Below are 12,792 nucleotides of genomic sequence, written 5' to 3'. Positions count from 1 at the left end.
TTGTTGTTGTTGTTGTAGTTTTTACCCATGCAGAGACCTCCTCTCTTTCACTGCAAGAAGTTGTTGTTCCTGTATATGCAGTGATTCTGCATCTTCAATCTCCCAGTCTTCAATGGAAATCCCTCCCCTGTGATCTGATTCTCCAGTGTTTACGAGTGTTCTCATGTTCAAATCTCCCCTTGTGTCTTCTTGAATATTTGTCCCCTCCATGGCTTGCAAGGGTTCTTCCATAAAATCCCCAATAGAATTCACCACTGTAATTTCCTATGTCATTCTCTGTTTTGATGCATGCACGACTGAAACAGAGGCTTGAGATTTTAATTCTTCAAGGGTAAGCCCACTGGAAAGATCATTGTTTATAATTAACTGAGTTGGACTTGTTATTTTGTTAAAAATAACAAAGCTTGCTGGATCAGGCCCATCATCCTCTTTATCATTAAACTCCCTCATGTTGGGCCTAGAAAGGCCCAGTGTTGGACTCTGCATTAAGTGATTCACGTGACACTCATGTGGAGATTTGTACTTCAAACTAGCAGCTGTCAACAAACCTTCCCCCACGTGCTTCTTTGAATGGGAATCCCTAAGAATTTAGGATTTTTGTACTGAATTGTAGTGATAGCAGAAGCACTGCAATACTTGCTGGTCCGAGGTTTGAACTGGGTATTTTGTGGGACTGTCTTCTCCGGTAGGTCTGCAAATTTTTTCCGGCGACTCTTCGAACCTCACTTTGCTTTCCATCCATATCGAAAAATGATAACTGATCCCTCCTCTCGAGATTTTCATTTTTGGTATGTTTCTTCCGTCGTTAGCTACCAAAATTCTTGCCCACTTCATATGATTCTTCAGTTCAGTCTCTTATTTAGTAGCAACCCATCCGCTACATATTCGACCAATTTCCACAAAGACCTGATGCGACCAGAGATGTAGGGGAACTCCCACCACTTTGATCCAAGTATCTTGGGTTTTCGAGGAATTTGGAACGCATCCCGTCACCGGGCACCACCATTCTAAGTTGAAAGCTATACTCTTCCACTTCCATTGACCTTGTATCGTCTGTTCCGCCATGAATCTATTGGGAAATTCAAATAGGAACATGTCTCTGTATAGCTCATAGATGTTCACCCCGAAGGTTTTCTTCCACTCGGACGATGACCATCTTCTTTATCTCAGATAAAGAAGGCTTTTCTTTGCTTACCTTTTCAAAAAACCCAACGAGACATCTGTTCAATAGATATCCTCTCCTCATTTCATATTTTTAGGCGACAAGTTCATTTTCATTCCCTCGATATGGTAAGTGTGAAGCAACTTCACGATCCAGTGAATTCCCAAAGCAATGTCACAATCCAATGAATTCCCAAACATCGGATGACACAAGGCAAACTAGAATAGGCTTATTGATCCAGTAGCTATGGGCTCCAATCTAAAGGAACTATGCGTACACAAGAAAGAACATAGGCAACCCTTCTTACTTACTAAATAAAGACTAACCACTCTTTTACACATCAAAAACTTCCTCCCATGACAATGCACAAACCAGATAATGGGGGAAAACATTAAAGCTCTTAAATGAACACCCAAATCTCCAACAAGAATTGGCAAACAAGTTCATGAAAAATATGTGAGGACAAAACAATACAATCAACATACCGAACCATGCTGTAGCAACTGATGCTATTGATGTTGAGATTGTGAACACCACCTTATGCCTCTCGAATATATCCTATTCCCCAATGAAATCACACAAACACAAGAAATAAATCATATTTCCACTATTACATATATCTATCAAAAAAAGGAAACAACTTTTAATCCTAAACCAATAAAAACTAATCAATAACCATCAAATAATAAGGGCAGTACAGCCCGGTGCACTAAAGCTCCAACTATGTGTGGATTCCAAGAAGGGCTGGACCACAAGAGCATGAAGGGTCGGACAACCAAAGGCCTATTATATGTGGTCTTTGGTCTTACCCTGCATTTCTACAAGAGGTTATTTCCACATTTTGAACAACTTTAATACAAAACCCATTGGAATAATCAATAGCAATCAAAGAATTGAGTGTAGATCGGTGCAATAAAGCTACCGCTATGTGTGGGGTCCAAAAAGGGTCGTATCAATGTGCCACAAGGGTCTACTGTACACAATCTTAACATCTCATGACATCATGGTCACATGACAACAACTTTACAAATTATGGCTACCCATCAAATAATGAAGTCAGGGCAGCCCGATACAGTAATAATGCTACCACATATTGAACAACTTTAACCCAAAACCCACAAGAATAATCAATACCCATCAAGGAACTAAGTGTAGGACAGCGGGGTGGACTAAAGCTCCCGTCAATGAGGACGGGAAAGGGTCATGCCACAAGAGACTATGTTACACAATCTTACCCTCCCGTGACATCGTGGTCACATGGCAACAACGAGACTACGGTACACAATATTATCCTCTCGTGACATCGTGGCCACATGGCATTACCCTCCCATGACATCGTGGTCACATGGCAACAACGAGACTATGGTACATAATCCTATCCTCCCGTGACATCGTGGCACATGAACAACTTTATCAATTATGGCTACCCATCAAATAATAAAGCTACCCCTGTGTGGGGTCCGGGGAACAGTTAAATCAAAAGTCTAATGTACACAGCCTTATGCTCCAATAACAATGTGGTCACGTAACAACTTAACAACAACTTTACCGGTTACAACTACCCTTTAAAACTCAACAAACAATCACAAAAAAAGAAGTTCAAAAATAAAAGAAAAAACAATACCTTAGTTGAATAATAAGTATCCTGAATAGCAGACAATGAATTAGAAGCCTTCCTTCTCAACTGAGGCACTGTTAAGCGGTTAACAATCGAAGAACCAGAGGTTCTAAACCGCTGCAGACCTCTGTACATTGCTTCCACCGGATTTGCAAAAAAAAAAAAAAAAGGAATACTCCTAATAATTATCGAATTTTAAGGAAAATGGGTTTTGTTTTTCCGTATTATAAGTTTGGGAAGAGACAACTAAGTTGGAGATTAATGTTAATTGCCTCGAACTGTCTAGTTTAGAGTGATTTAACTTGTGGAATGGGCAAAGTGCAGTTGAATAAGAGCCGTCAGTTTATGTTTATTATTATAGGGTTAAGCAGAGGATGTTGCATCTGACCCGTCACTCTTTTTTTCTTTGACGTCCGGACTAGTTTGGTGCACCTCGATTATATTATATGCACGGATATTTGTCACCTTCGATCACCAGCTCTAACAAAGTTAGAGAAGAGACATGGGAGAAGTAACGTAGGTTTTCTTCTTTTAATTTAGGTCAAATTCATGGGCAATTCCTCTCACTTTACTAGTCCTTTTGTGTCAATCTTTTACTTGATTTTTATTAATTTGATACACTCTTTGTAAGAAATTTTAATTAGGCATATATATATATATATTCTTAAATTAATTTTATTAATAATGATGTAATTATTTAATACTAACAATAAAAAGAAAAAATAAAAGAATTCTTTTGATTTAATAAATTAGATAAGTAGTAGAGGGGTCAATCAAAATAAAACAGATGAGGTATATGATGTATAATTTGACTAATTACAGTTTTAAGAAATATGAGAAAATTTTAAAATTTATGATCTAAAATAAATCATAAGTGTTTGCATGGTTATAAATTATCTCATTAAAATGAAATTGATAATTTAAAGTTAAATTGTTACTAAATATAGAAACGTGTCATTTATCAGAAGGACTAAAAGAAAGAAAAAATCACAAATTAGGACAGAAAGAATATCTATATTCACTTTAGCATTCTATCTGAACCTTGTTCCATTTTTAATTCTTTGAGTTTAGATGCCCCCGCCTCAATATTCATGCCTAAGACTCCTTTGGGAAGTACTTGGATTTTCCCATTTTTCACAAGGCTCCTACAAATAGAGATTTTCAATTCCGATAATCTCCATACCAAGTTAGCTAACTGAAAAATTAAGTTTCTAAAAATGGCTAGTAGAACTACTCTAGCCAAATTTTCTTTGAGTAGTATGCCTACTCATGTCATGTAGTTCATGCTTCTCCCTAGCAAAATTCACTGTCTCATGAAAAAAAATTGTAAGAATTTAATTTGGGTCTCCTTTCAAGATAAAAGAAAATGCATATGATGGGTTGGCATACTTTGACTATTAGGAAAAAGGATAGGGTCTAGGCATGCAAAAAACTTCTACTAAGAATGACACCATGCTATATAGTTTAGCATGGAGGTTTCACAACAACCCTCATATGTTTTGGGCTAAGGTTCTTAAAGTAAAATATAGTAGGAATAACATGCAGTGTAAATATAATGCTTTCAGAACTTGGAAAGCTATCTACAAGGATTGGAACATTTGTAAGGAAGCCTCTCAGTGGGTGGTCCACAATGGTGATAAAGTCAACTTCTGGACTAACAAGTGGTTGCCTAACCACAATCCCTTTAGGGAAATCATTCAAAGGCCTCTCATTCAACATCAAGAGAAAATTCACCTTTTTGATGTTTGGTCCAATAGGGTTTGGAATTTTGATAGTCTTTTTCTCGGTATCCCTCAGCACATTACCAATCCATTCAAGCCTCTTCCTTTCCCAATGCTGCAACCTTCATAGATATCATGATTTGGAGGCTAAATGGTAATGGTTTCTTCAGCAGTAGTAGTGCTTATTAATTCATTGACAAAAACAGGATATTAACTATTGTGAATAACCAACAAAACTTTCTTCAGATCTGGAAGCTCCAGAACATTTCCAAAATAAAGCTTTTTATCTGATTACACTAACATAACAGTCTTCCAACAAACCTCACTATCCACATAAGGGGCATCAATATCAACCCCACTTGCCCCAAACGTAACCACCCCGAGGAGGATATCTCTCATATTTTCTTTGAATGTCCTCTAACTCAAGACTTCTGGAATACCCTGATCGGTAAGAACACTTATGAGTCTCTTTCCTTATCAAATTTCTACCCCTCCAATTGGATAAATATTTGGAATGCAAATTATGATGCACCCTTTAATCACTTGATTCATTGGGAAACTTTGTTGTCTTTTTGTCTTTGGATTATCGTAACTTTGCACAAGCCTACATAGAGTTGTTGAATATATTCACTTGAGTAACCAGCAACCACCCTCTAACACCATGCTTACTGTAATTGTCAAATAGGACCCCCCAAAGGGATGGTACAAGTTGAATACTGATGGTTCTTATATGGAAAATCTGGATAAAGGAGGTATACGTGTGTCATGACCCAAAAGTTCAAAGGTCATGATGTCACTTGTCGTGGAAAATCTTGATAAGTAAGTCTATCGCACAAACTGATACAAAAGGGATAATAATAGCAATAACCCAAGTAAGGCTTCTATAATGAAACTGAACCATATAATATAGTAAAGTAGAAAACATAACCAACAATACTATAATTTCAAAACCTGGTGTCACAATGTAAGAACATCACTAGTACAACTCGAGATCAAATACATAAGATATCCAAAACAGGAATACTCTATCTCTGAATATGAATAAAGAGACAGTTTAAATAAACAAAGCTAGCAATCAACTCCGAAAGCAAGAATCTAACTACTACCTCGAATAGCTCCAAAGGTAGCCCGAATCAACCACCGTGCGGCATATTCGAACCAGAATCTGCACCGAAGGGCGCAGTAGGGGTAAGTATGGTCTACTTGTACTCAGTAGATATTATAGGCCAACTTAGTAAGGTAGAAAATAAAGCAAAGAAAATACATACTAAGGACATATCACTTGCAATCAAAAAATGTCCCACAATGGTAGCCCACACCGGTTTTAGTAATAGTTCTATAATATACACATACATCATAGAAAATACGAGGAAGGAATACAAGTAAATCAATATCACACATACAAGTACTAGGGAAGGGATTATACATAAACAAGTATACATCAAGAGAGATAATACAACACAAATGCAATGAAGATGAAGATGATGATGATGGTAATGATGATAATGATGATGTGATGCACGAGGTTGTCGCACAACCTCCGTATACACCTACGGATCTAAAGCTTCCCGACGTAGGATCCATGGAGGGTTCGTCAACCCATATACAATCCATATCCAATCCATATCCATATCTCCTCTCCAACACATTCTTTGGTAGAGTGTTTTAAAGACGTCACAATTTTTGTCAAAAAAAAACCAGTGTTTCTAGTGTTTTCAGTATTTCTACAGTGGTACCAATGTTTCATGAATATATGATATACATATGTAATGCTAACAACAAACTAGAATGAGTATTTCCATGTACAACCAATATACCAACTAAGTGATCCAATAATTCACTCCATGTTTCCAACCATCCATGAGTTTCAACATAAATTATATGCCAACAGAATGAAACATATAAAAATACACCATTGATACCATATTAGGCTTTTTCATCAATCAAGATACAATTAATTTTATGTACACAAGGCCAACAATATCATAGAAGACCTTACGCGGTCACACATAGCAAATAGTATACCAAGACCATCAAATAACATCATTATATAGGCCCTCACATGAGCAAATACGATAATAAATCCATTTTCATGATTAGTTTTCACGCCCTTAAAATGATTTTGTATCAACATTTACTACCCAACCCAGTCTTAAGAAAGTTAAGCCATAACCTACCTCAAATATCAAAAATCGGTCTGTAAGCCTTCACTCCAAAGAATTACTCCTCTTGAACGAACTCAAAATCAACTAAAATATGAAAAGATAGAATCTATGCATCAAAAGAAAGTCGACGATACCCATATTGCCTACCCCGAAAATGAGCTTTCAAAAAGGAATGGTAAAATCATAATTTTATCTTTTAAACATGTTCACCATATTTTTAGGAGTCTACAACTGAAAATCCAAACAAAAATGAGTTAAAAACAAGGTTTAAATTGAAGAAAAATCATGTTTAAACTTTACCGGCAAAATTCCCTAAAAATCCTTTTTTGAAATCAAGAATCTGAAGTTGTTTTGAAGATGAAATTTAGAAAAAAAAACTGATAATTATCAGATTAGAAGCTTACCCAAGTGAAAACGGAGTTTGAATCGAAGAAATACAAGTTTTAGGCCTTCCGAGCCAAAATCCCTATTTTTTCACTTTAATCCACGTTAAAACAAGAATTAGATGATAAAATTGGAGTAAGGTAGTTGAAATCAGTATTTAGAAGCTTACCCAAGCTTAGAAATGAAATAAATTCCTCAAAAGTGTGAAACTCTAAGTTTCAAGTCTAAAAAATGGGGAGAAAAAGGCGAAAGAAGGGTATATATAGGGTCCAAGTCTCCACAGATCCCTCGAAATTCATTCAGAATCTCGTGAATTCAAACGAAATATGCTATCCTAGAAAATTTGATTCTCCGGGATCAATGGCGATATCGAATTTTCAAAAAAATATCATTTTCACATAGTTGACCCCTGAAACCCAATTTCACAAATTTGCAAACCGAGGGTCGAAATGAGATTTAAAAGCCATAAAACCACACCAACCATGTTACTAACTTAAAATCGATGTTCTGAATCTGCTGGTGCAGTCTATTTTGTCATCCAATGCACAAATCAATAAATATTGACCGAAGTCAACTATAAGACTCTCAAAGTCATAAAAAATCACAATTTCACATAAATAGTGTCAAAATGCATTGAAAACCATGTCAATCATCCCTATTCCCCAGAAATACCAAAAAGCAACAACAAAGAGGGAAAAAGTAGTAAAATTACACAAATGAATATTTCACAAAAATCACCAAAAAATCAGGTTGTTACATTATCCACCACCTCGAACTAAAAGTAAGAGAAATACCTGAATCAACAAAGAGATGGGGGTAGGAACCACGCATATCAGACTTGACCTCCCATGTAGCCTCATCTACAGGTCGATGCTTCTATTAGACCTTAACCACTAGAATAACTCTAGAATGCAATTGCCTAAAATCTCTAGCCAGGATGGAGATAAGCTCCTCAATAAAAGACAATCTCTTATCTAACTGAATCAAATCCTAACGAATGACACGAGACTCATCGGAATGTAACAACGAAGCATGAAAACATAAAAAAATGGATGAAAAACTGATAAATCAGGGGGAAAGGCCAACTTATAAGCCACATCACCAATAGTCCGAAGAATCTCAAATGGGCCAATATACCTCAGGATAAGCTTGCCTCTTTTCCCAAATCTCATCTCACCCTTCATGGGCGAAACTCGAAGGAAAACTCAATCACCAACACCAAATCTCAAAGCACGAAGTCTACAGTGTACATAGAACTTCTGCCTACTCTGAGTTGCTCGAACCCTATCTTGAGTGATCCGAAATCTATCCAAGGACTCAAAAAGCAAGTCTGTACATCGAGGTTTAATCTCAGAAACCTCAACCCAACTAATAGGAGAGCAACATCGCCTACCCTACAAAGCCTCGAAATGAGCCATATCAATACTAGAATGATAACTATTATTATACACAAACTCTGCCAAGGCTAAATATTGCTCCCACTAACCACCAAAATCCATCACATAAGTGCAAAGCATATCCTCTAAAACCTAAATAGTCCACTTTGACTAACCATCAGTCCGGGGTGAAAATTCATACTAAGATTAACCATTGTACCCAACTTATCCTAAAAAGTCTTTCAAAAGTGAGATGTGAATGTTGAACCTCGATCTGAGATGATAGACACTAGCACACCATGAAAATGCACAATCTCATGAATATAGATATGGGCCAACCTCTCAACATAGAAAGAAACCTGAATCGGAATAAAATAAATAGATTTGGTCAATCGATTCATGATGACACATACATTAGCAGAACCATGAGAAGTACAAGGCAATTCAGTCACGAAGTCTATAGTGATCCATTCCCATTTCCATTTTTTAAAGCAAACCACCCGACCTTAAATGCTTGACCTTTACCTGCTGGCAACATAGGCAACGAGCTATAAAATCTGCTATATCTCTCCTTATACCACCCTACCAGTAATGTTGCCTCAAATCACGATACATCTTAGTCACACCTAGATGCATGGAATACTTGAAACAATGAGCCTCATCCAAAATCAATCTAATCCATTACCTACTCTCGGTACACAAATTTAGCCTCCATTCCTCAAAGCACCATCTGAATCAAGTGAGTCTTCCTTAGCCTCACCACTAAACACCTTATCTCGAATCAACCTCAATCTCACATCATCAAACTAATGAACTCAAATCTGCTCCATCAAAGAAAACCTAGCCTCCACAAATGTAAAAACACGCCCAGATGTCGAAACTTCAAGCCTAACCATCTGGTTAGCTAAAGACTGAACCTCTAAGGCCAACGACCTCTCCTGAGCAAAAGATGCGCCAAGATACTCATGTTAGTTGATTTTCAGCTCAAGGCATTCACAATCACATTAGCCTTGCCCAGATAATAGAGAATAGTCAAGTCATGATCCTTAATAAACTCAAGCCATCGAACCTACCTCACATTAAAAACTTACTAGGTGAAGAAATACTGAAAGTTATGATGATCTAAGAAAATTTCACAATGAACTCCATACAAGTAGTACCTTCACAAGCAAACACAACTGCATACAACTTCAAATTATGGGTAGAGGACTCTCATGAGGATTCAACTGACGAGAAGCATACATAATCACCTTACCCTCTTACATTAACACATCACCTAACCCGATACTTGAAGTATCACAAAAGGCGATAAAACCACACCCATCTTGGGCAAGGTTAAGATAGAAGATGTCATCAACAAATCCTTGAGCTTTTGGAAGCTTGCTTCACAAGCATTAGACCATTAAAAGAAAATATTCTTCTAAGTCAACTTGGTTAATAGGGTTGCAATAGATGAGAAACCCTCAACAAAACGCTGATTGTAACCCACTAAGCTAACAAAGTTCTAAATCTCGACAGGCGAAGTAGGCTCAGCCCAATCACAAACTGCTGCAATCTTGGCTGGATCAACCATAATACCATCCTTAGTCACCATATGACCCAAAAAAGTAGCAGACTTCAACTAAAACTCACACTTAGAGAACTTCATATATAACTTCTCATCCCTCAATATCTGAAGCATAATTTGCAAACGCTCGTCATAATTAGTCTCACTCTTTGAATAAACAAGATATTATCTATAAATACAATCACATAAGAGCTAAGATATAGTCCAAATACCTGGTTCATCAACTCTTTGGATGCGACTGGGGCATTGATCAACCCAAAGGACATGACTAAGTACTCATAATGATCGTATCGAGCCCAAAAAGTTGTCTTCAAAATATTCAAAACTCTAGTTCTCAATTGGTGATGTATGGATCTCAAATTAATCTTTGAAAACACCAAAGCACCCTGAAGCTGGTTGAACAAATCACAATACGAGAAAAAGGATACTTATTCTTAACAACCACCTTATTCAACTGCCAATAATCAATGCACATACACATAGACCTATCTTTTTTTCATAAACATAACAGACGCACCCCAAGTTAATACACTAGGTCGGATAAATCCCTTATGCAATAACTTTTGCAACTGATCCTTCAATTCCTTTAACCCAGTTAGGGCCATCCTATAAGGAGGAATATATATAGGCTTGGTGCCCAGCTCAACATCAATGGCAAAATTAATATCATGATCTAGAGGCATACCAGGCAAATCCATAGGGAACACATCCATAAACTCACAGACAACACGAAGAGAATCCAAAGAAGAAGGTGAAACAACACTAGTATCACAAAGATGATCTAAATAGGAAAAACATCCCCTCTCAACCAAGCGATGAGTCTGAACATAGGATATAACTCTCTTGGGACCCGAATGAAGCGTACCCTTTCAAGCTATCCTTGGCACACCCAGCGAAGCTAAAGTCACGATCTTAGCATAACAAGTTAGGACAACATGGTAAGGCGCCAAACAATCCATACCTAAAATAAAGTCGGAATCAACCATATCTAAGATAAAAAAATTACCTAAGTCGCACACCCAGCAAAAGTCACAACACAAGACCGATACACCTGATTCGCCTCTAAAGAATCTCCTGAAGGAGTCGATATACGAATAGGCATGACAAGAGGCTCACTAACAGAATCAAAGTCCAAAGCAAAATATGCAGACACATAAGAGAAAGTCAAACATAGATCAAATAATGCATATGCAGATCTAAAACAACAGGGATGATACCTGTGATAACAATATCGAAAGCCTCTGTCTCTGGTCTGACCGGTATAGCATAACACTATCCACTACCACCAAATGTTTGAGTAGCCCCGCGACCACCACCGCAGGTACCACGCACCCTTAGTAGAACCTCGACCTCTCACAGCTGAAATAAGATTAGCTCTAAATACAAGTAGGGGACAGTCCTTGGACAAATGACCAGTCTCAGCACACACATAGTAAGCTCTATGATCCGACTTAATATGAGGAGGTACGATGGACTAGAACGACCACCCTGAATGGTTGAACCATAAGACCCACTACCTGAGCTCTACAAAGTTGCCTGCATTGGTCTACCATGACACCCAAAAAAAATATCTGGAATCCTTACCTCAAGAAATGTGACCTCTGAACTCTCCCATGTGGCGCACTTTCTTGGCATCTCCCTAAGATGCTCGAAAAATACCCTCAGTTATCTTAGCATGGTCCACTATATTTTAAAATGATGCTCCAAACACTATCATCGTGCAACAATAATTTTATGGTGCCTGAATTATATAAAAATAGGTGTATCAATAATTTTATGGTGTCTGAATTTTCATAAATTGATGTGTTGATATCTAATTTTGGCTCTCCATAGTTAAAATTAATGTATTCAGGCTCCCTAATCGTTAAATGACACAATATGCAATTTTTCACATATTTTTTGCAATTGTTAATAAATTATTGATAATCATCATTATTTTACAATTTTTACTCATTTATTATCATATTTTAATTTTGAATGATTTATTGATAATTATCTTTAATTCCATAAATTTTAGAAATTTTATCAGTTTATTATTATTTTAATATTTTTTGCACAGTCCTCTGCATACGTATACAATATAGCACTGCAATTCTTTATAGCGTACTATAATTTTAATCATTTACAGCATAATATATTTTTTCAAGACAAAAATATTTTTTATTTGTTATTTATATTTTTTCTGTAATTATAAATCGATATTCATATTTTTGTTTGTTATTTAATGATTCACTTACTTTAAAACACCAATAAATACCTCAATAATTTATTTATTTTAAAACAGAGGAAAGTATCATTTTTCTATCTTTTGATTTATTTATTTTTATGATTCTTTTAGGGATCGTTTGGTAGAGTGTATTGAAAATAATAATGCATGTATTAATTAATGTGTATTATAAGTATCTTATTTGGTATAATTTTTAGTCTATGTATAATTAATGTAAGTGTATTAAGGTATTGAGGTGTGTATTAATAATACACATTATTTTTCATGTATTAGCAATACAAAATATTTAATACATGCATTAATTTATTAAATGGTAAACTTACCCCTTAAAATATCTTTCAATTCTTTTTCCCACGTAATTACATTTTTCAGTATAATTTTCCCACAATTTTTGGTTGTAAAAAGCTTCTTCTTTCTAATCTCCCTGCATCACTTTCCATGGAAAAGAGAAGACTAATTTGAAATATAGAGAAAAGTTGAAATTGAAATTTTGTTTAGCTGCTGCTATACTTGCTCACATTTGTTGAGATCAATTGTTGAGATCAACCTCACCAATAGCACGAGCAGTTTCA

General features: G+C 36.3%; 1 protein-coding gene across 1 annotated transcript in view; it reads right to left on the bottom strand.

Moving 5' to 3' along the window:
• The window catches only part of LOC107854649, a 27,063-nt gene extending 23,710 nt beyond the window's left edge, over nt 1-3,353 (bottom strand). The window contains exons 1-2 of the mRNA XM_047393829.1: nt 2,787-3,353; nt 1,648-1,720 (exon numbers count right to left, since the gene is read on the bottom strand). Of these exons, the coding sequence (XP_047249785.1) occupies nt 1,648-1,720; nt 2,787-2,915 (202 nt within the window). The 5' untranslated portion in view covers nt 2,916-3,353. The remainder of the gene's footprint in view (nt 1-1,647; nt 1,721-2,786) is intronic.
• Nucleotides 3,354-12,792: the final 9,439 nt, after the last annotated feature.

The sequence above is a fragment of the Capsicum annuum genome, chromosome 7, assembly GCF_002878395.1.
Source record: "Capsicum annuum cultivar UCD-10X-F1 chromosome 7, UCD10Xv1.1, whole genome shotgun sequence".
NCBI classification, from domain to species: Eukaryota; Viridiplantae; Streptophyta; class Magnoliopsida; order Solanales; family Solanaceae; genus Capsicum; species Capsicum annuum.
The sequence above is the reverse complement of the archived record's forward strand: the minus strand, read 5'-3'. Positions and strand labels throughout refer to the sequence as shown.